General features: G+C 40.2%; 1 protein-coding gene and 1 long non-coding RNA gene across 4 annotated transcripts in view; one reads left to right on the top strand and one right to left on the bottom strand.

Annotated features, from left to right (window-relative positions):
* The window catches only part of ADD3 (adducin 3), a 67233-nt gene that overhangs the window by 23536 nt on the left and 19094 nt on the right, over positions 1 to 24603 (bottom strand). For 2 of the 3 annotated variants that reach the window (XM_008634406.2, XM_008634407.2), the window contains exon 3: positions 1371 to 1594. In XM_008634406.2, coding sequence (XP_008632628.1) covers positions 1371 to 1565 — 195 coding nt within the window. In that variant the 5' untranslated portion in view covers positions 1566 to 1594. Of the gene's footprint in view, positions 1 to 1370; positions 1595 to 6052; positions 6344 to 24603 lie in introns of those variants that run through there. The other variant, XM_008634405.2, reaches the window with a different exon arrangement.
* Positions 16002 to 23345, top strand: LOC108446947. The gene is made up of 3 exons (XR_001862287.1): positions 16002 to 16489; positions 17035 to 17282; positions 22124 to 23345. It is a non-coding gene; the product is annotated as an uncharacterized LOC108446947 (long non-coding RNA).

The raw sequence follows: 24603 nt of genomic DNA, 5'->3' as shown, positions 1-24603 counted from the left end.
TGCATCCTTACACTGCATCTAGTAATAAAAACAACACAGAGGCTGCAGCAAAAGGACATTAATTACATCTGGCAGACTTGGCAAAAGGTGCCCCAAAATGTTAATGAAATAGTTGTGCTCATCAGATTCAATACTGTCATCAAAAGGACCAAAAAAACGATCCCCATAAACAAACCCAAATGATCTCTCCCACTTATTTTTATCTGTTAGGCTGAAGATTCAGTCTTTGCTTTGAGTCCTGGCTGCTCATAATGCGAGTATTTGAACAGGAATGAGTAGACTCTGATCACATTTTACAGCTGAGTATTTAACATAAAATTATAATGATTAAAATATTATGCAGTACCTCCTTATTTTCTTTATAAAAGAGCCTGGCTGCAAACCCAAGCTTGCACAAATTGACTTGAAAAATAATAAATTCCTTAGTCAACAGGTTCACATTATACTCAAAGCAACACACAGATCCAAGAGACACTCCACGACAACACTTTAGCAAACAATCCTGTTATTCATGAATGACTATAATAGGGTGATTACTAACAGCTGTTTGCAATCTCATTACATATGGAAAAGCTTCAAAAAAAATTACAGAAGCACCCCAATTTACAGAGGAACTGAAGACAGAAGGATCTGTAAAGCTGCTTAGCCCCTTCCCAGTCCCATTATCCTCAATACTCACATTACACCCGGATACCCCCAAAGATCACCCCACAGGCCTTACTCATTCCCTACGGCTTCAAAATACTAAAGGCAACAGTATTACTTTCCAATGTATTCATCAGGTTAAACTCAAAGAATACAAGTATTAAAATATAAATTAAAATTACTATGAGCGTGGTTCAATAGATTTAATAGTTTTATATGTAGTCTACACAAGTACTCAACTTACACAACCAGTAGATGAGCGCTAATATGGCCAAGTAGGGGTACAATCACCCTCAAGGACATAAAAAGAACATAGTCTAGCTTTTAAACAAACTTAACCCAATTATAAATGTTAATTAAAGCATTCCTGATGCAAATGATAGGTTAATATTCAAACCCAGAAAGCAGAACACCACGTAATGCCCTAATTTGTTCCCATTTGACCGGTGACTCCTTCACTCTCTTCCCTGCCCCTAAGTTTTAATTAGGAACCCTGCAGCCAGCCACATTTTTCTGTAATACTGCAATGAACCATAAGAATATAAAAGTATCAGGACAAAAAACAACACAATAAAGGCTGCTTGTCCACTATGCCAACAAAATGCCAGATAATCTGTTCAGTGACTTTTCTTAAAAGATGGTCCAGAGATATTCTACCTAGCTGTGACACAGATTTCTTTTTTTATAACACCCTTTCCTTTTTACTCCCCATTAATGGCACTCACAGGGCTCTGCAGTATCTGGGTGACCCTCTTCCTCTGCTCCATCATATTGAAGTCCTGTCTCAGGTCAGGGGACATGTTTCTCTCCCGGAGATACTCTGGGTCATTCTCATTGATGCGATCAAAGTACCGCTCTTTGTGAGGCATCGTGGCCGGGGGAGGAGTAGTGATCACCACCTGGCTAGCATCAGCACTCATGCTTCAACACTGTGGATGGAAGGCTTCCCCTGAAACAAACAGAAAACAGGGAACAATGTTAATTCAAAGAGGGCAGTGCATACAACTTCCAAGTCTGGACACAACTAAATGTCCCTCCTCATCTCTGCAGATCATCTAAAATGAAAGGAGAACCAGTGAATAACTACCACAATTAGAAAATTTAGGAAAAATTCTAGAAAATTGTTTAAAAACCATTAGTAAGTTCTTTGATAGTGCACAACCATCTCTATTCAAGGTAAAATAAAACCCCAACAGCATACAATTAAGAATAACATTTGAAATTACCATTGTGCATTTTATGACAAACTTTCCTGTATCATTTTAAACTGCCCTTATCACCTCCTGAGGTTTTTACACAGCTCTCCTTCCTGAGCTGTTCAAGCAAACACCCAGAAGACAAGGCCTGCTTAATATCTGCTCAGAGCTCATCTCCCAACTTGAATGAAGAAATTCCTCAATTACAGCATTTTCAAAGCATCTCATAACCCCAGCTTAAATAAAAGGCTTCAGGACATTCAAAGACCACCAGGGAATTTCCACAGGGCTCCAGCTGGTGCCTGCTCTTTCATGAGACACTTAAGAGATGTTGAGGGAACTGCAGAGAAGGTTGCATGTTGGGTTACATGGCATTGAAGCCACATCCACAGCAAACAGCTGAGCTTTAGCTTTTCTCCTTTTGTGTGCAGTTGTATGCAAAGATTCTCACTGAAGCCCATTACGTTAGGAAAAGAAAAAAAAAAAACCAACCAAAAATACTTTCATGTATTCACCGTAAAAATCTCATTAAAAAACCTGATAAGCATTGTGTAAACACAAACAGAACTGGATCAAAAAGAAGCAGACATCTGAATTTTCATACAAAGAATCAGGCTCAAAAGCACACTCAGGAACAGCATTCCTCAAAAGCTACTGAAGAGGGACACTTTCTCAGATTTAAGGAACAAAGAGAAACAGGATTTGAAGGATGAGATAGTGTATAATGAAAATACGTTTTAACATGCAAATATCTACAGTCAATAATATCTTTAATATAAAAATATTTGCATGCAAAAATATTTGGTATGTAAATTCACATGTTCAGAGGAAAAAACCTCAAGTCAAGCAGCGTTCAACAGCATGTTTTGACATTCTGGTATCAGTGGATCAAAGTGTCCTTGCTCTGTGGCACAGTTCACCCATCCCTCGTTTGTGTCACTGCTATTTACCATTAGGGGTATTTTGTGAACAGTGAGCCAACGTGGAGCATCTGAACTGCTTCCACTATAATCTCATGTATTTCCCACGGGAAACACTGGGCAGCCCTGTTAAAACCAGCTTCAGCACAACCCAAGCCCTCCTTCTGCCAGCAGCAAGTCCTTTCAGTCCTTGTGCTGCACCCTCTGCTGTGCAGACACGCCACGACCCAGGCTGGCAGGAGGATGCAAATTGGTTTTCAGCCAGTTTCCCACACTGATTCCCAAACGGCTTTGCTGACACCTGCAAGGGAGAGCACAAGGATGAAATCCTGGGGCACTGCAGTCCTGTGACCAAGTATGAAACTCCAGATAGACGCCACCTACAGAGCTGGGAAAGCATTACCAGGTAGGAGCCAAGAAAACCATGTCTACGCCTTTCTTGTATACTACAAATTATGATAAAATTTGGGATTGAGAGGAAATAAAACAGTTACTACAGGTTTAATTGGTTTTGTTCTTTCTGCCATTTTTTTTTTCCAGAGAGAGAGAAAGAAAACATCATCTGGGATGCAACATCATCCAGCTGCACACACAGAGCTCCCAGGAGGTACGAGGTACCCGGCATGCTGGATGAACCTACCATGTTCTGCGATGCATAATTCACATCCTGGAGACAAGCTCCATGAACTCTCATGGCTTCATTCCAGAGGCTGTGGTAACATATTGGTGAGTTTTGCATTTGCTGCTTGGGTGCAGTAGTTCATTCAGCATTTGCTGACTGACTGCTGGGAAGCCTGGTATGTGTGATCAGTTTGGGGATGCTGGGGAGAAAACAAGGACCTTGCTTCAAGGAAGTGAGAGTTTGGGAAAAATCTGATGGAAGTATAAAAGGAGCTTAAGTTTTTCTAAATAATTAACTCTTGGGATGGTGTCTGGGGATCTGACCACTGCTCAGCTTAGAAAAAATACGCTTATAAATGCAACCACGTCTTATGTCTCCCCTCCTCTGCCCTGTGTGTACTTTCCCTTTCGTACTTTCTCTTTCTCCCCCGCCGAAAATCGTGAGGTTTAAGAAGAAAAAGATAAAAAGCATCAGGAGAAAACATAAGACCATGAGATCACTGGCTAAATGCCACATGGTATGAAGAGCTTGAGACCAGATCTGTCAGCCTCCACTGTTCTCCATCTGTGTTGGGGTAAGAACCTCCATCTGAGCCAGAACAGACACCTTTTCAGTGTCAGAACAAACGCTTCCCAGCACCTGCAGGTAACTGAAAGCAGTCTAGAAATGTAGATAGCAAGAACCTTGCTTGAACTGGTGACCAGCTGTAACTCCTGCCCTTTCCCTCCTTCCCAGGAGTTGTCTTATCTGACCATTTTTTCCCCTAAAATGCTCCTGAATCCTTTTAACCCCAAGCAGGAGACTTGCTCAGCTGCTGATCGACTCAGTTGACTGGATCAACTACACGCATGTCTGAACTTCAAAACACATTTATTGTTATTATTATAGGTTTATAGGACATAATTAGTTCAAGTCCATTACTTTACAATTCATTCTTACAGCGACAGAAAAGCCCATTCATCTGTAAAAATGGCACAAATGTGACTGGCAATACCCAAAATCCAGAAAAGAGATTTTTCTAATTGCCTTGGACTTTACTTTTTTCCTCTTTCCTTTCAGCCCGGTTTGTTACCTCTAGCCATTAAAATTACAACATTGAAGTCCTTGTAGTACAAAAGCCCTCCATTACTGAACATAATATGGGAGTTGGGTCCAGTTGTTCTTATTAGATCTGGTTCAATGCCTGCCCTGTTGAGCCCAGGCTGACTCTCATATAACCCCTACTGTTTCCTGGAATATTTTCAAACAAATCAACCATTCTTTTATTATTTATTTGCATCTTCTACAGACTTTTTTTAATTTTTTTTTTTTTTTAAGAAAGGGGATATTTGTTTAAAATGCTGTCAGCTTTTGGGAACTAAAAAATAAGTATCTTCTTCTCAGCATAGAACCAGCAATAACACAAAAATATTTACAGAAAACCCAGACCTCAACATCTATGAATTGTGACAGAGGATCCTCTCCCCCACCTTTTCTTTTTTTGTGTGTGTGTGTGCTACTTGTGCCTAGAGAAGAAACCAACTTTGCTGCAAGGCTACTTTTGGCTTCCACCCCCTCCAATGATGTTTATGAATTAAAGAAAGTGAGGTACCACCTTCCTGTACAGTACTAATTAGCATTTCTTACACATGCTCCAGAGTGGTTACAGAGACTGAGGCACAGGTAGAATTGAGAGACCCTATAACAACAAGACACTATATCTTGACTGGTCAGAAAGGACAAACATACACAGAGAAGTCAAACATAAGCAGATCTGATTCTATCTTGGTGAGAGCCATCACTCTTGCTCCACTCAGACACACATTCTAGCCCACATTTTGGCCTAACATGCAGATGCTGACACGCTAAAGAGAGATTCAAAGCATAGAGAAGAGCAGTTTTCCCATAGATGGTTCAACTGCTCCAATGTGGGGCCAATACAAGAAGAGAAAGTCAGAATGGATACATTTTTGTTACACGGAATCCTCACCTCCCCTAAAAATACTTTTAAGGACCCGTGAAACAAAAAGGCTTCACGAGCTCTTGCTACAACGTAACTTGTTAATTTAACACCACTTCCCCCTCCTAGTTCTGCCCTCCCGGTTCATGCTGAACTGAATTCTGATACAAAAGAAAACAGGTCGTGCCCTCCCATGCTTTGATGCCTTATATAGCTCATGGGCTTGGCTTCCATATCCTGTTCTGTATTTCATACCCGTAACTGGGCTACAGAGAGAAAGTAGAACATACCCCTCTGTCAGGAAGCTGTGTATCTCTCTACTTAGGAGTAAGTTTTATTTAACTAAAGCTTTAATTTATTCCAGGAACTTGGGACTGTTGATTTTAGGTTGCAACATTACATCCTGAACATCCCCATCTGACACTTTGTAAAGTCTAAGTAACCTGCTGTGCTGCTTTTGTTGCAATAACTATTTTCAATGTCAAATGACAAAACCAGCTCAAAATAATAATGAGGTCAGAGAAACAAGAAGTACTAAAGTAAAACAAAAGTGCAAGAGTCCAAATGTGAGAAAAATTTATATTGAGAAAGAGCCCCCCCGAAAGCACTGACTTGATATATTTATATCTTTCATAATGTACTGAATGTATATAAAAATAAATACCACCAGACAGAGTAACAGAAAAGGGACCAAATTATTAGATCACCTAGCAACAGAACATTAACCTACCTTTTACGCTGATCTTTTCTGGCTGGTTTCAGACATCTCCATTTTCTCTATGCAGTGCAATCCATCTTACTGAGAGTTCCCAGCACTGCAAACCAGCAGTGTGTGCACAGCATCATTAACTGGTGCGACTGATTTGGGGTCTGAGCACTCGAGCTGGACTGCGCCGCATCTGAGCAGTTCCTTTCTCAGGAGCACGTTGAGCTGTTCTGCTCCTGCAATTTCTCGCCTGCTTGTTTTTAAGGAACAGTCTGCTCTTTCTCTCCCCCACCCCCCTCCAATATCTTGTCTGCCAGGAGACTTGTTGGAAGCAAACTGGGCGTCTCTTGATCTCAGTTCCAGCCTCCCTATGAAACAGGTTCCAGTCTGAATCAAAGATTTGGCTTTAGCAAACACTGTCAGCTACGTACGTCAGCTGGCAGCAACACACACACTTCAGGAATATGGGAGAATGCTTGAGAGGGATGGGGAAATAGGTAGGAGAATACAGACTGAGAAGAGGGTCACCAACGCTATTTTCTGGACTAGAAAGTCAATTGTTCATCCTCCCTCCCATACATTTTAGTGATGACATAGAAATGAATAATTGCAACTCCTCTAAGGCAAAAAAAAATTGGATAAGCACCTCAAAATTAAATTCATTCTGAAATTCACCTGATGAGGACATCAAATACCATAAATATCTGAGTTGACAAATTTTCTTTTCCTTTTAAAATGTTACAATGGATTTGGGATTTTCTTACTTTACACATTGTTCAGGTGAGTAAGATGTGTGTTCAGACATTAGCATTTTCTAAACTCATTTTGTGGAGGTGAAAATACTTAGGTAGGATTTGTTCAACATTTTATAAACTCATTTTACTAATACACAGTAATTCTATACACCAACACTTAAGCCAAACGACACCCTTAAACTGACACAAATTAATTTGCATTTAAAAATTAAAGTAGTCATACCTCCCCCTAACCTGCCCAGCCATTCAAACTCTCTCCCTTTAACACATGTTCAGATTCATACCAGCAAATGCTTGTAAGGGTTTCTTAAGGTTTTTTTTTTTTTTAATGGATTAATTTTCAACTGTATCAGTTCCCCTGCCAGTTAACTGCATATCTACATGAATGCTTGTTCTGAAATAAAGATAAGGATGATACAGGAGTGTCTAATACCATTTCTTGCAGTAGCAATGCAGCCATAAACAATTTGTCATACTACAGCCCGAACTGTTTACTAATCAAATAGTCTAATCCAGCACTGCATATTTAAGTCCCTCTGCTTTTAAACACAGCAAGCTAATAAAATTATCATCTCTTTCAGACACCACATTAAAGAGACTATATGGCAACAAGACACATTTTTTCCTAAGAAATAAGCACTAGAGTACATTTGAACCTTGTTTCTGTATTGCTGTGTTAAATCTAAAGCATTATTTTTTCCCAATTATATGGTGCAATGTTGAAGTCAACACAAATAGTCAAGTTGTGCAACTCACACTTTATTCAGTGTAAACTGGAACTGAGCCAGACACACTTATTGTCAAGAAGTGAGAACTAAGTGGGTTGCTGACAAGCACACAGAATATGAGAATTTGAGGCCTGTAGCTTTACCTTCAACTGCAGGGGTGATGTTTTTTCTCTGTTAAGGAAGGCTTCTTGTAATGCACTCCGCCTGTAGCAGGTGCAGTCTGCACCTCCACATTTGCAGGCTGGCCTGCCAACATTTTTTAGCACAAGCAGTGGGGAAAAAACTTCTGGAGCTTAGAATGCTGGTTTGATGCATCCAATATGCTCTACCACATGGCCATAAATGCTATTTGCATGTGTTGAGTCTCATAAACGAACTTGCATGCTTAACCCTGTAGACCCAAACTACTTTAATCATTCACATTTGCTATTCCTTCAATGTTGCGTGAGTTTTTCACGGAGAAAAAAGGGAGGGAACCCTTGATAAGCAAGTTCCAGTCACCCTTTTCTGAGAGTCGGTATGATAAAAGACAAAACTGGTCTGAAAAGCGCAACCCTGAGAGTTCAGATCTAGGCTCCACCCTGCCCACTACGGAACCTCTTGTGCCAAGGAAAGGCAGTACATAACTGGGCTGTTGCCATCACTGCATTGTGAGACACCTGAGCAGTCAGCAGTGTACAGGTTTCCTCATTTCACTCCATAAAATGTTCTCTTGTTTTCACAAAAATTGTTAAGATTGCGCAGACAATACGAACATTTTGAGAATACAATGTTCTGTACACAAATCATACAAGTCAGAATAAACTCAGTCACACAAGCAAACTGATTACAGATAAGTAGCAGAGGAGTAATCCAGAGCTTATTGGTGAAACAATTCACGCAAGTGACAATAAAAAGCACTTCTTTTTTATTTTTAAAGACTTGCCTTTGCTTATCTACATAATCATTTGTGCTTAAGTTACCTAAAAATATTTCACGAGTCAGTAGACAACAGAGAGCTAAATTAAAAGATTACATTCTGGTACCACTTATCCGCATTAAGCTGTGAAAGTAGGCACACACATAACCCACACACATCGACAATGGCTGAACAATGTCCCTGTGTCATTTGAAAAACATGAAACCCGGGTTCTTCCACAGTATAAACTAAGAAGTTCTCTGTAAAAAAACTTAACTGGAAAAGCTGATTGCAGCCACAGCCTTCCATATTTTGCAACACTCTCCGTCTCTTGTAAAGTCTCCAGCTTCCTCTGGTGACTTTTTTCTCGGGCTGTCCCTGACCTGCACAGATGCAGAGGAAAATAATTCCACTTTATATGCAGATCTACATAAGGTTATGGAGCAGAAGAAACAAGTCTGTCATGTAAAAATTTTTTTTAAAATCCATTGATTCACATCAACCTGGATAGAGCCATTTGGAGTAACAAGGACTACTCCCAGCAGCCTGGAAGAGCCCTGCTGGGTCACTGGTACGACGTGTGACATTGGAGAGCAGGACACCTCTTATCGATCCTGGGGCACACGAAAAGCCTTTGTGATTTATGGCAGTTTCATTACCCTGAGAAATGCCATGGCCAAAGCAGCTGCCTCCTGGGTTTTGCTGGCGGGTCAGAGGCTGTGACGGTGGGCAATCCAGATGATCGACACAAGGCAACTGCTGGATTTTACAAATATTTACATGAACGATCGATCTTGTGTATGGCAGCACGCAGCCAAACCTTTTTATAGCCCAAATCCCCTGGAGCTCCTCTCTCTTCACATCAAATCCTGACAGCTCTGTGTAGACACCATTTAAGACCACCACCATGCACTTGACCATACAGAATTGCAGCTCAACGCCCTCCATAACTCACAAGTGAGAGCTGGGAAACCTGGCCAACAGCTAATCTCAGTAGGACATTTGTAACTGGAAACTTGAGGAAAAGATGAAATTGTGCCAGGTCTTCGATCATACAGTCTTCAGGACAAATCATATCTTCATTAATATTATGCACCACACCCTGAACAAGTCTCCCCAGTTCATCTTGGGATCTCTGAATCACTCTGCCATAAATTTTATATGAAGAGCAATAACATAAGTCACATTAATACACCAATATCAGCTTGACTATGTCAAAATAAATTGGCTAGCCTCACAAAAAAGGAATTTTAACATTTTACTGACTTATACATCATTTTCACATTTAACAGAAAACAAGAGCATTTCAAAAAAGCTAATTTATGATAGGTATAGTTAAAAACTCAAAATATTTTAAATAAAACAGCACAACAACATATATTGATTTTGCATAAGAGGAGGCTTAGTTGGAATGTTATGGCTCTATTAGGGTTTTTAACTATCATTTACAAACAGTAATTTTAGGGATTGATGGAAGTGCGAGACAAATAATGCCAGCCAAGCCTAGGCCTGATTGTGCAGCAATCACATTGCCACTGATTGGCCATGAGCAAGGAAAAAAACCTTAGGTGTTGTGAGAAAAGAGCTATCCCCTTATTCTAGCAAATGCTTAAAAAAGGCAAGCTCAAACTGAGGTGTAGAGGGAAGGCTCTGTTAATAGGACTAAATCAGCCATGAGATGGCATAAGGGACAAAAAACTGTAAATAACTATTCACAGATTATACTGAGAGTGTCTTTTCTCACCCCATTCAAGACTCGAAGACTTTCTTTTTTCTCCATTACCAAAATTAGTTTTGCCTTAGCATAAGGAACAATTTTTTCCCTTCCTTGGTGCATTTACAAATAAATGTTTGTGACTGTCAAAACATAACATGAGAAAAGTTAGCAAACATGCAGAATTTGATGGAGGTTATAGTTGCATCCCTAATACTTACAAAATCATCATCTTTAGAGGACTTAAGTTAAACATACCTTATGCTACAATTTTTCATGTTTTCCTGGCTGCCTCGAGGCAATCCTGCCCCTCCCAGTGCACGTGCTTCAGTCCCCCACCTCTGAAAATGCCATTCCCTACTTGTGCTAAGCACACCTCTCCATGAAGCTTGAGTCTGCAGTGGTTACACAAAGGCATCTGGGTTAAAAATAATCTGGGGGTGGAGAGCAGGGGAAAGTGTGGAGCAGAGCAGGGCCACAAGGGCCTGGCTGCCCTACTCAAGAGTTCAAAAGGCAACTACTTTATTAGCTGCGTTCACAGCATGTTGCTTTAATTATCCTTCCCAGGGAAATCCCTAGGATTTACAGTGGTGAGAAACACTTTTTCTGTATGTAGTCACATGGTTAATATTGTCTTCAGCTTGCTTGAAAATAATTAACCCCCTCCCCCCAATAAACTACCCAACTAGCAAATGCAAAAAAGTTTCATTTGCATTTAAAGTTTAAGCTATATAAATATGTACATCAATCTCAATTGACTTGGCCTGAATTTGACCTCCTTCTTGTCTCTGCCACCTTTTACTCATGGTATGAGAAAAGCAAATTGAATTTAGAGAGCCAAAGGTCTTCCACACCTTCAGGAATGGAAACTATTCCACTGAATTTCAAGCAAGCCTAACTGATGGCTGAGGCACTTTGGACTTAACCACAGCACTGAACAGAGAAGCAGATGTGCTCAGAGAAGCAGCCAGCACATCCCTGAACAAGTGCTGAAGATTTACTAACAAAAGCTTTGGTAAGACACACAGTGAGGAGTAGGGTGAGTCAGCATCAAGCCCAGTAGTAAGAGCAGTATTTTTAAAGTCAAAAGCAGAATATATAAATATTTCATAATTAGGTTACTATTATTTTCCAGGGCAAGCAAGCAATTATCTACTGTTATCCTGTAATTCTCCTCCTCCATCGTTACTTGTAAGCTCTGGAAACTTGGATAAAATAAAGGACACTCCACAACAAACTACTCTGATATTACAGAGCATGGATGCACCCTGGCATGCTACACAAAATCATGGGGACTTGCACACATCTCTGATTGTTCCTAGAATGGAAAACCAGCTGACATCGGACACTTGTCCTAGAGAGTTAAACCATCCTCTCTTTTGATCTCAGTTGCATGAAGCATGAATATTTCATATCTAAAGAGGAGATGGTCCAACATACTGGGAACAGAACTTCCCAGCAGCCAAAGTGGTACAAGCAATCATCCACCCCAGACTGCTTCAGAAGACACTTACTTTATACTACAGCATTGTCATGCAAGGGAAGAAGAGCTTCCTGGTTTCTCCTCTAACCAGGGACTTGAATGAACTGCAGCACCAGTAACTCAGAATTACAGTTGCAGAGACTCTCAGTTATAATTTTGAAGGCATGTGCAGCCTTTGATCAGTCACATGCAACACTAAAGACTCTCCCTCAAATCCTTCCTCAAACAATTCTTTCAATTTTGACTTCTACTGGCTTTTTTTGTTTGTAATTTCAAGAACATTCTGAAGCCAACAAATATATTAGATGGATCTGTCTCCTAGATAAAACTAAATACATAAGAATTGTTTTATTTTAATTTCCAAAGCTCATTTGTAAACCTGGCCTGAAAATGCTACTTGCTTGTTTGCAATTAAACCCATGTATGTTTATATTGAGTGGAAGTATCTGACATGTTACCCATGGGCTGAAGTTCAGAGCCTGAGATGTAGAGGCAAATTCTTCTCTCAACCATAACATTAAGAATTAAAAGGAACAAATTTAAAAATCAATTAGCAATTTTTAGAAAAATGACATTGTGTTCTGAGTTTTGGCGATGCTTTTTTTTTGAATATTTGAATAACTCATGGAACTCATCCTAGGGAAACAGCATTCCAGCTTATACCATAAGAAAATTACCGATGATACAGAAAAATGTCTGAGGATATAGAGCTTACATCTGCTTGATAAATAAAGTAATGTATTTTCTAGGTCTTTCAGGTTTTTTTTTCACTTTTGTGTTGGGTGCTTTGTGGGGTTTTTATAAACATCTGTAAAGACCTAACACTGTTCGAAGACTTAAAGATCTCCGTATAAGTGGAAGAACATGCTAAAAAAATACCACAGAACTTGATTAATAAAGTGCTGAATAATAGGTGATTAGATGCTTGCCAAGGGCTCCTTCATGACAGCTCTCACAGACGTGCTGGAATGCTGTGGAGGACGACACTGACCCAGGGCAGCCAGAGCTCTGCCTTAACCACAGTGGGGATGAGGAGGAACCACATCATTCTTTGGAACTCATTTCTTAATCCAAAGAGGAAAAAAGGAATCTGCAGGATTAATCTGGTCTCAGGAGTCTGGAAGAGTAGGAGTAGGTGCTCCTTTTAGAGTTGGCAAGTATTTAGATTTTTTTTTCCTTGTAAGATGTGTTGCTCCAACTTGCTAATTTATTGCATTATTTTGGGCAGGGAGATAGCTGGATTTCTATTTTTATCTTAAAATTGAGTGATGCTTCCAGTGTGCATTGAAACAAGCATGTAAGATGCCATTTGTGGGTTGCTGTGGGTTTATAATTTTGTTCTTTTTAATTCCCTGGCAAATTGCTATGGAATTTTGATTTCGGCCTGCCTCACCAGTACATGTTCTCTCTCTGTGATAAATTATCAAAACTAATCAAAGTTTGTACTGCAAAGCAGTCAGTATGATGCAATGAAAGCATGCAAAGTTTTGTGCTACATGAACACACTTTTTCTTGAGACTTCTGGCTTCAAACTCAGAAAACTGGAATTCATAATGAGAAACGCTCCTACCTGGCAGACAACCCCCGTCCCTCAGAGAGTGCAATTATACAGTTATGCTGGATGAAACTTGAAGAAAGGTTTTCATTACATCTATCCTGTGTTCATTTTCATGTCATATTCAACGTGTTGTTTGTAACTGTGTGATATTGGACTGGAAGACCAGTGGTTTCTAGAAGACTAAAATGGACAGTTTAGTTTTTTGAAGTTATTTTTAACCATCACATTCACGAGGCACTGGATGTGAAGCATCTGATGTGATACATCTGATATATAAATAGCAAAACACGAGAAATAAGTAAACAAACAAATTCATCCCTTCCTGGCCGCTCCTGGCATGGTGCATGCCTGGCTGTCCAAAAGTAAATCAGCAGCCATCCTGAGCTAAGAGCACATTCCACCTTTTCATTCTCTGTTAGAAACTATCACCCTCAACAGTAAGCTCTCCAAGTTGGCTGTTTTATCCTTGTATCCACAAAAAGTAATTACTAAGCGCTGCCTTGTGTAATTGTGACGGCACTTTCACAAGTTCAGAAACACAATGCCTTGAGGTTACTTGTCTATTAAAGATGGTAATATTTTATACACCTAGAAGGTTTTTGCCCTTTTTGTAGCAAAGTATGTTTTAGTCTTGAAAACTGAAGAGTTTGTCTCTTGATTCTGCAAACTTGTGATGGAGTTCCATTAATTATCTACACTTGGACATTTTTTTAGTCAGTACCCTATAATGAGATGGACTGAACAACTTGTACTTCAAGTACTGAGGTTGCTGTTTAAGTACTGAGGATGCTGCTCAGCATCAAAATTCTACATCTTTAACCAGATCTCAACTCCTGTAAAGCGTAAGCAAATTATGTTTTTACTTTTGTACCAAGTTTGGCTTAAAGTAACCAATAGGTTCAAAAGTTAAGTGGCAGGAATGAATACATGCACAGCGTGATCAGGTAACATCTCATCTTCATAGAGCAGCAGGTGAACAAGCAGTACCTGGACCTCTCTCTGACCTGCATCATGAGCCCAGACACAGGTTCAGTCATTTAAAATAACCTCCCATAATAATTAAGCTGAGCCTGTGAACAAGCATAATTTTGCAAACATGGACAACCAAAACGGACTTGGATAATCCTATAGAAGAGCCAAAAATTTTCTTTCATCTTAATAAGTGGCTTTTGTGGCCATGGTGGGAGTACTTCCTGAAACATGAACAAAGCAATAGGTATGTCTGGAAATTTAAATTAGTATGGTAAGTTTAAAAACGCATGAACCCTCAAAGCATACTAAAGACTAGCCAGTGTTAAAACTGCTATCTATAAATAGCATAAGTTCATAGTTCTGAAAGGAGACCAGCATTGAAAATTCCCCAAGTGCTGGTGAGCAATGACCCAAGTCAGTTCTACCTGAGCAATGAAAGCACTCAAAAAAAAAAAAGAGAAATGTACTAGTAGGAGCAGAATAGGTTGAATTCTCTTTTTTTGTGCCTTCTTCTTCCATTTCCAATTGCATCATTATCACTAACAGAAAGATAAATCAATTCAAATAATGAAACTCAAGTGATCCTATGTAAAAAAAATAAAAATGAGTACCACATTTTCATTGCTATTCTTACTTCTCATCTGACCTCCTCAGTACAGCCATGAAAAAAACAAGGGGGAAAAAAAGGAGGAAAAACAGAAGACCAAACCAAAAATCTGAACAAATTGCTGCATAGGCTGAGAGTATCAGTTAAGAAATATAGCTGCTCTGAAACATTTAAAGAGAATACAAAAGGGCCTCTACAATAGTATAACCTTTGCCTCTGTCTGCCAGCATCACAGTTTACATGGTTTCCATGGCAACCCTCTGCAAACATATGAATGTGCTTGTTGCGTTAGATGTCGAACAGAAAATCCTTTGTGGCAACTCTGGAGGGCCATGGCCAGTGCCAACCTCCCAGCAGAATAATGCCCTTCACTATGCCTTGCCCAGCAGGCTCATGACACACTCGCTCACATGGCACAGCTGCTGCCCTCGCTTGTTTTTCCCCAACTGATTAAAAAAAAAAAAAAAAAAAAAAAAAAAAAGAAAAAAGAAATATGTGCACATCATAACTATTAAATATTTCCTCCTTCATGGAGAGCCTGTTTTGCTTCCGTCAAAGTGACAGCAAAGTCTTTGGTTCTGGACACTCAGGTGCAATGCAGGAACTGCTCAGTGAGGACTGACTGGGAGGCTTCCAGCAGGCTTCTACTCAGGGCATTGGGAATACATTTGCATATTGAGTAGATAACTACCCAGGAAGGGGATGCCACAATTCTTCATTATTACATGCTTTGAGAAAACACACATTAAAACATACACATAAAATCTCAACATGAAATAGATACACCAGTGCAGAAGATAAAGCTCGTTTCATCACCTTGTTATTCTTCATCATGGAAAGACAACTGACCTACAAATAACTCACTGGATGGGCTCCTCCTCCAGCCCTGGAGGCAGGAAAATTCTACCCAAGACAGTCTCAAGTGTTATCAGGAAGGCTGGTTTCTTTTTTTTTGTTTTTAGGGGTATGTGTGCAAGTGAAAGCTGAGGAACTAAAAAACTGGTTTCTGCTTTACAAAAGATGAGTATTGCTACTGGCAAACATCTGAATGTTGTGTTCCTTCTGGATTTTCTCAAAATTCATGTCCACTCTGCAGCTCTACTTATTTTACCAGCACTGAAATTTGAGCGCTTATACTTACAGTGCACCTTTAAGACCAGCAACACACATAGATGGAACATACCTTGCTGGTAGATTAAAACATTGCCCTACATCCTTATTCCTCTGGAAAAACAAATTCTTAGTACAGAAAGTTAGACATGAGAAAAAGGTTCTTCCCCTAGAGGGTGGTTGGGCACTGGAACGGGCTCCCCAGGGCACTGATCACAGCACCAAGTCTGACAGAGGTCAAGAAGTGCTTGGACAATGCTCTCAGGCATGTGGTGTGATTCTGGGGGATGTTTCTTTACAGGGCTAAGAGCTGGACTTGGTTTTTGTGGGTCCCTTCCAACTCAGTTTATTCTGTGATTCTGGGACTGTAATTTCTGAGATGTCAATGGGATAATCTACCTAACTGCTTACAGATGTGCACAGCCTCAGGGAGGACGAGCCTCAGGGAGGACGACACCTCCAAACGCTACATTTAAGATCACAACGTTCAGACCTTGCACGGGACGTGAAAGCCTGTCTGTGCCATTCCATGAAAAACTGGGGAGGCCAGCACCTTTCTGCTTGTGACCGGACACTTCACCTGCCATTCAGCCATTGCCAGCCACTCTTACTGTCACAGCGACAAAAATCAGCAAGGTAACAGTTTTGTCTTAAAAGCTGAAGAATGAAGGAAAACAGATTTTGTACTAGAAAGAAAAAACGAACTGAACACTTTTAACTCTGCCAGCTCTCTGTTTCTGTGTTTACTTCTTCCCCTTTCCCAGAGACAGCTCTGAGGGGAAGCCCTCCCTGCTCCCTCCATGGCCACCCTCGCCTCACACCCACCACCAGCCCAGGCCCCCACGCACCAGCTGCCAAATTAACTCTGAGGGCCGCCAATCTCTCCTTTTAGCCTCGCCTGCACAACACAGTAACGCAGGGGTCACTCAAAGCCTGCCTTGTTCCAATGCTCTAATAACCCATTGTTCCCCTGCGGTTGCCTCGGCTAGATAAAACGAAAGGCCGCGTTTTCCGAGGGTAAGCGAATTCCCACCGCCGGCCAAGGGCTCGGCCTCACGTCGGGGCCAGCCCATCCTGCGGCTTGGCGGGGAGATGGTGGGTTTGTTTTTGTTAGTGGGGGCAGGCAGGAACATCTGCTCAGTGAAGGGATGGCGTGGGTCTCACTGCCATCTTCCCCGCAGGGCTGTGCAAAGCCGTGTTTGCTCCCTCCACACATGGCGGTCCCTGTAAAGATACCGCATTGACAGTCCCACGGCTAAAACCTGCTGGATGTTTATAACCTGCTCCCTGCCTGAAGCTGCAGAAGGATTGAAAATCTGATGGTTGCTCTGTAAGTTTCCCAGGAGAGGGGAACATAGCACGGGCTCAGGGCAGAGAGCCCCGACAGCAGGGCTGAAGCACCCCCAGTACCACATCCACCAGACTCCAGGTAATAATGTGTAAGTACTGGGATGGGAGAAAGGACACAACAGGCAGAAATTAATCCAACAATACAGGAAATTGTAAGATTGAAAAGTCACTTGTTTTATATTTTCACCACATCCTCTCGTCCAATAATGAAGTTCACTGAACATCATTAACATTCCGCTAATGAGACATCCAACTGCCCAGAACAGCAATAACGAACGTGAGCTCTGTTTCCACCAAATCTACCAGAAAGATTTTTAAGGGTCTGCTTTCCCACTGACATGAACACATGACTCCCATTAGCCTTAATAAAGGCAGAGTGCATTCAGAGGGAGAGAAATTTCCCAAGGTTGCATAACTGAACTGCAGCATGCTCAAGACACAGTATAGACTGCTTAGAGAAGCTTGAAGTCCCAAAACTACAGGGACAGGCCAAATTCTCCCATTACTTTCCCATTAACTTTTGTCGTAGTTCAAACTTCCTTGCTTTAGGCCAGTGAGAGTACTCAAAGCTTTTTTTATGACAGAAAAATGAAAAAGTAAATTTTTTTATGGAAAAGCAAATCAGACAGTGGGATGTTTAGACTCTATTTTTAGGCTGAAAAAAATATAACTTCAGATATGCACTTTCTTTATCTTAATGCATTGTCCCTACATACTATTCTTGACTCCATGATGTATAAATTCTTACTTTTGTAACAATGCAAATTTGTTGACAGGATGACAGGTTAAAGTTTATCTTTCAGGCTGCTTCCCTTGCCCCAGTCACAAAAATCTAGTTATGTCAATTTATGTCCCTTTCAGTGCTCAGTGAGGCGAGGAAATGGACTGGAGTGCCAGAATGTGGAAACAATGCAAAAAAAACTAATGCCAGAACTCAGTATCTGCCTCCTAGGCTAAGCTCTGCATGCCCTCACAAAGCTTTGGGATTAATACTGCATGTCTCAAAACTGTGTTTAAGAAAAACCTTCGTTCCAGATGTTGAAAGCATGATTAATCTACTGGAAGTTAGAAGCTTTTTTTTCATCTCTTCTCCCCGGTTTATGTATTTTAAAATACTTGGGTACTTTTTTTTTTGGATACTAGGAAATTGAATTTAACAGACAATTTAAAACTAGCTGGTCATGCCTTTATCGTAAGAATCTCTCTGATGTAATTGAAGAAATTTGATGCAGTTGCAGTATATATTAATGAAGGCTGCCTCATGCACTCGGCTATAGCTTTAAATGAGAACAGACTTCTCTATTATCTATCACACTGCAATGACTAATATGGGAGAGTTTCTAGTCTACTACTACTCACACACTATAAAAACCCATTAGCACACATACTCACAGAGGCTGAACTACTTTGATACAGTAAAGGGAGCTGAGGAACTACAGCGCAACAATTGCCGCGACTGTGAGACCAGCAACGAACTGTTTTAGAGCCATGTGCTAAAACACATCAAGACTACCTACCTATAAAAAAACCCAAAACCAACAAGTAAAACAACAACCCAAAACCAAACTCAACCACAAACCAAAACATTCAATTTATTTTATTTCACAGACTTAAAATTAAAACCTCAAAGGTACAGGGAACCATGGTACAGCAGAATCAGCCCTGTGCCCCATGTGGCTGTGTTCACTTTAGCTGCCAACATATACTCAAAACTCTGAGCCCAGTCCTACTGAGTCTGGCATTCTCCTTGGCTTAAGCAGAAGCAAAATCAGATCTCATTTCCTAAAAAAGAAAAAAAAAAAATCCTAAACCAACAAACCCCCAATCCATCCCATAATATGCAGAATGGCCAATGCTAACAGACTCATTTATGGATACGTCAATACTAACTATAGTGGGAAACTCCATTCAAGCACAGAAACTGTAACTCACCAGTCATGTCACAACACCGAAGATAAAAATCATGCAGGTCTCAAATAGAAGACACTCAAATTACAAGACAACTTTCTGCAGCATCCATCCCCAACCATTCTATCAAACACACAACTGCAACAGCACAAAGCATCTTTATGAAAGGAATAAAAGGCTCTTTAAATGCTCCTTTTATTTTTTATTGAATGAACCCACTCTTACACAAAGTTCACTCAACGATGTCTCGAGCTTTAGTACTGCCAAATCCTGTATTTCATTAGTCAACTATGGCTTGTCAGTCACATACAGAACAATCTAAAGTATTTATTAACTGCATACAATTTCCTCATGTAGCAGGTCAGGTGGTTGTTGAAGACACTGAACTTATTACTATATTGATAAATGTAGCTGTCAGGAAGACAAGAATATTTTCACTGTTACACCACAACTGACCAAACACTTCCCTGCTCCGAGTCACTGGCAAAACCCAAAGGGAGTTAAAAACGAAAGCCACAGACTCCTCCCAGCCACAGTGTTAGTTGCAGCATTTTCTGTAGTTGACTCTTCTCACAGAATCAGTAATCTTTACTAACAGTGTTCCTCCCTCCAAGGAAGCTCACTGCACCACACCTCCCAATTGTTTTAGAAGTACATATATACAAAGACCACAGTTAAAAAAGATATCATCAGACATGGCAAGTCCAGAGAAATCTTGTCCTAAATATTTTTCAAGTTTATTCATAAGAAAAGGGTGGAGAAAGAAACCACAGCTAAAAGATTCACAAACATGAACTCATTTACAGGTTTGCAAAGCAAATCATGCCACCAACCTGTCATGTAACCCACAGGAAAACACAGTGCAGACTCTCCGGATCAAGATACTCACTGCTGGATGAAATTAAATTGCCCAGCTACTATATGAGCTCCTTAAAACTGGTTGGGTTTTTTGCTACTCCTAATCTCTCAGTCAGACAGGCACTAGATTAAAGTGAAGGCAGAGCAGAGAACAACCAGTTTCTAAACTTTAACAACTTCTTACACTCCAGGGCAATTAAGAACTCTGTTCTCATACACTGTATTGCCTTGAAAGGATCACCTGTTGGTTACTGGTCATAAAAACAACTGCAGCTCTATAATTCCTCAAATATTTACTAACAAGATACACCAGAGTGCAAACCCCAAAACTCTATTCCTGATACTCAGACCTTTCTGTTCAAACACAAATTGACAAAAAGACCTTTTGGCAAAACCACTCCAGAATGCTTTTACACTTTGGTTTTGAAGTACAGATCTGCCTTTTTTTCCCTCCCTGTAACACCACCCACTGTTCCAAACAAATAAGTAATCCAGTGTTGCACAGGAATTTTAATTGTTTCCATAACTTCTGCTACCTGCCAAAAAAGTACTTAGTATGACAGATATGGAAAAGGGTGTCTATGATACATGTATATTTATAATAAGATATGAAAATATATATGCATATGTATAGCATACAACTTATGTAATAATTAACTTTTGTTCAGCTATAAAAACTAGAAGCCTTTTAAAAGAGCCAACCTTCATTCTATGAAGTAACAGCCATGATTTGAGTTACTGACTCTCTGGCTCAGATTCACAATCAAATTACTACAGCTGAACTTCCTGCATACCACGTGAGCCAGACTTGGGCTGGTGTCCCCTTGCGTGCTGTTAGCTATGACAGACAAGGTCGCAGCGGAAATCCCTTGCATGGAAGGCTGAAAAACTAGGATGTAAGGATGCACTCCTTTGTATCTGCTGCAAGGACAATCTCTGCAGCAGCCTCTGCAAGAGTTTGGCCGATGTGGGTGCTGAGACTGAAAGTTTGTCTCCTTTCAAGAGTTGTGCAATATTTATTTATTTATTTATTAAGATCTTGGTTTGTCAATCCTTCCTCACTCTGCACAGTATTTACCACAAATAATGGCCTTGGTTTCAGAGGGACCTCTGAAATACACATCTTGTGGCACAAGGAGTTGCACAACCCAAGCTGGTGGGACATTTTCAGCATATTTGTACAACTTCATTTATTTAGTTATTAAGACCAGGTCTTAAAACAACAAAATCTTTTTTGAGCATTTGTTTAAACAATCCATTCTAGGTACGAGACTATTTATAAATATACGATATGCAAATACTGTGTGCTAGTAAAATACCTAGGAGAGTTGTAATTATTTTGGCAAAAGAGCTTAGAGATCTTCCCCTGAGTAAACTGCATGGCAGCATAAGCCTACTAGTAGGGGAGATATAACAATTCCATAAAACAAAAGCTCATTTAAAACAGTTTAAAAAACAAAGGGGGAAATATCTGTTGCACTTGCATACTGGAAGCTCACAAAATATTATCTTCAACAATAGGTATCATACATTTTTCCACTGATTTAACAACTAAGCCCAGCATGCTGCAGCTTCTGACACCATTAGGGCTTAGAATCTACTTTCGACAGCATTTTTTGATTTGTGATGGGTGGTTTGTTTTTGGATTGTTATGGGCTGGGTGAAGCCTCGAGGCAGACATGCAGTCCTGTTGATAACATATGTGTTTTCCAACCCCGTGATAAATTTCCCATAACTGCTGGCCTGGAACATGACTTTCAGCAACTTGACTGTTTCACATTTGGCTAAAGCAGCATCAGTCCATTTTGTATAATAGCTCCAAGACTATACATGGAAGACAACCATTTTCCTAACATATTGCTTTCAGTGCTCAACTTCAGACTCCGATTTTCAGAAAACAATGATTATGGCTTCCAGAAATCCAAATCTCTTCAAACAGCCTTTTTTCCCAAGCTGGAAAACCAAAGTCAGAAATTACTTCTGGAAGATGCACCTGGAATTTAAATATCAACGTCAACAGTGCTGGTTGTTACAGCTTAGGAGAGGTTTTATTTTGTACGCAAATCCTAATCTACACATACATTTCAGTACTCCTACATTACTCCCACTGAGGTCTGAGCTGTTTTCAAAGCCTTAAAACCTTGCCTTTCACAGCTGCAAAGGAAATGACAAGAGAAGAAAAACACAGCCAGTGCATATCAGCAATTAATTCCATCCACAACTGCCCAGCTGTTTGCGCATGGAGGAACTGGCCTGTTTCCCCTCTGAGCTTTGGCCACTGAAAGCTGATATGGCACTATTGGAGATGTGGGCTGCTGGTAACGCGTCAGGAATGCGCGCGAGATCACTCGGAGCTGAAGGAGAAGAAATGAAATCCAGACTGGAGTGCTGAGTATCTGTGTTATGAGGATAAAGTTATCTGGGGGAGAGGGCGGTCGAGGGGGGAAGCGGAGCCGCCAGCAAAGCCAAGCTCAGCATGCAGGACACAACCATCACTGGCAGAGACAAGGTGGGATGACCTCAGAAACCTGCACGTCTACATCAGCTCTGCCAAGGTGCTTTTACGTTGGCTGATGTCAGATTTGGGATTTGGGGGAACTTTACAAAAGCTGTCACTTTCACTTGGGATCGCACTTTCCCAGCAAAGTTGTTATAGAGACTCAGCTCCATCTGTTTGAGAGTAAGACTTATTAGTAAGAAATTACTACTTATTGGTAAGTAATCTCACCAATGCTTGCAGCCTTGAAGCTCCAGAACTTAAGGCAGAATTCAGTCCTTTAGAGTCTTTCCTATGAATGAAATTCCCTTATGTCATCCTTGGGATTTCAGGAAAGGCCTTGAGTATATAAAAGGGGGATGCTATTGATACCATCAACAAACCTCACCCTGCTGAGCCCTGGAAATTTCATCCCACTCGAAGTCACCAGTTTACATGAGAAGCTCATTTTTTCCTCTAATATATTTTAAAAACAAAAACAACATGTATTTTTTTTCCTCCCTCAATTCAAGCCAGTCCCCATTTAAAAATTCCAAATTGATTCCTTCTTGCTGGGTAAAGCCATACACAGCAAAACACTTCTAATATATATTACTGGCATTTTTTTCTTCAGCTCCAATACCACCAGTAAAAAAGAGCTCCTTTGATCTTTAGTAGCAGCAGGTCACCTTTTCACTGGCTGAAGCACTCAATCATCTGCACAGGTATTCAAAAGAATGACACCAATAGGGAAGTATTTTCACTTGACCATTTTCAAGACCAGTACCTATGGTAAGAAGTAACTATCACAGGGTCATTCCCTTTATAAGAAATCAATGAAGTACCAGCTTGTGCATGTTGCTGAATAAACTGAGTCTGCTAAAACTACAGGCTTGTGCCCCAATGTGTGGAAAGAAAAACATTCTGCAGAAATAAGACTGTAATATCATGTCCATACAGTAATAAAAAAAATGGGAGAAAAATATCCTTCTAGCAAACAAGATTGATGAAATATTTAAACATTACCTTTTTAAAAAAGGATCTCTAAAGTTTAGAGCAATGCTTCTGAAAGATTGGTATAATCTCCAAAACTATTATACAAACATGCAGCGTTATCATTTGGAAAATACAAAAGCAGAGGATCTTCAGTAATTTCAGCTTCCCAAGGAAAGTAAATCCAAATCCTATGTTTGACTGGAAGATAGGAATTTGTACAAATGGCTTAAAATACCATCTCTTTTTTCTCTCTTGGAACCAATGACTCAATAAAGGGTAAACAGAGGCAGCACATTTTTACATCAGAAGTGTAGCACAATTTAGACTGCAAGTAATCTCACTATATTGCTGCATGAATAGTTCCACTGCTACTGGAAAGCAAGAGCAGCACTCATCATTCTTCCCACAATTTTTTTTTAAGCTACTCAACATTGGGCAAATCCACTCGGGGATGATTTCCTACATTGCTTATTGTCTGCCACAGCAAAACCTGTCTTTCCCACATATTAGAAACATGCACAGAAAGTTTCTAGAGGTGATCAGTCAGTCACATCACACTCAGCAATGCCAAGGCCTCCAAAGTATGTAGGCCACCTTTCCAAGACCATTAGTTCTTTTCACATGAAGTGCTGCAATGCAAATAATTATATTTCTTAATATCCTACTTATCCTCAATACTGGACTATACAGGACAAAGGTATTCTTAAACAGCAGAACCTGGAGAAGTCTTTAATCTAAAAATCCCAGAAGGATAAAAGGCTTTTCTAGACCTACCTCAAAACAGAAGATATTTCAGTAAAGTAGGGAATGGTGATAAGAGCTGTAGATGCCTTAAAAAAATTACATAGCTTAAAAATTACTTTCCCCCCAGCCATACTTAACTAGAATGGGTGTTAGTTATAGATTTCAAATTTGTTTCTCAGGCTCAGTTTTCAACAATATTTTGATAGAAGGCTGTGAAAATACTGATAGATGTTAAAAGCGATAACAGTAAGTTTCACTGTATCAGTAGAACTCAGCTGAGCACTACAAATAGAAATCATTCAAGTGAATCTTGCAAGTGCACATATGCCAACTGGCTAACTAAACACAGCTCTTCACTGACTAGTCTCTTCTCTGTTTGCTACATCTTCTCCAGAGCAAAATTCTCTCTTGTGCAGCA

Source organism: Corvus brachyrhynchos, unplaced genomic scaffold, assembly GCF_000691975.1.
Source record: "Corvus brachyrhynchos isolate BGI_N302 unplaced genomic scaffold, ASM69197v1 scaffold705, whole genome shotgun sequence".
In the NCBI taxonomy this organism is placed as follows: Eukaryota; Metazoa; Chordata; class Aves; order Passeriformes; family Corvidae; genus Corvus; species Corvus brachyrhynchos.
This window is presented reverse-complemented; position numbering and strand designations above follow the sequence as displayed.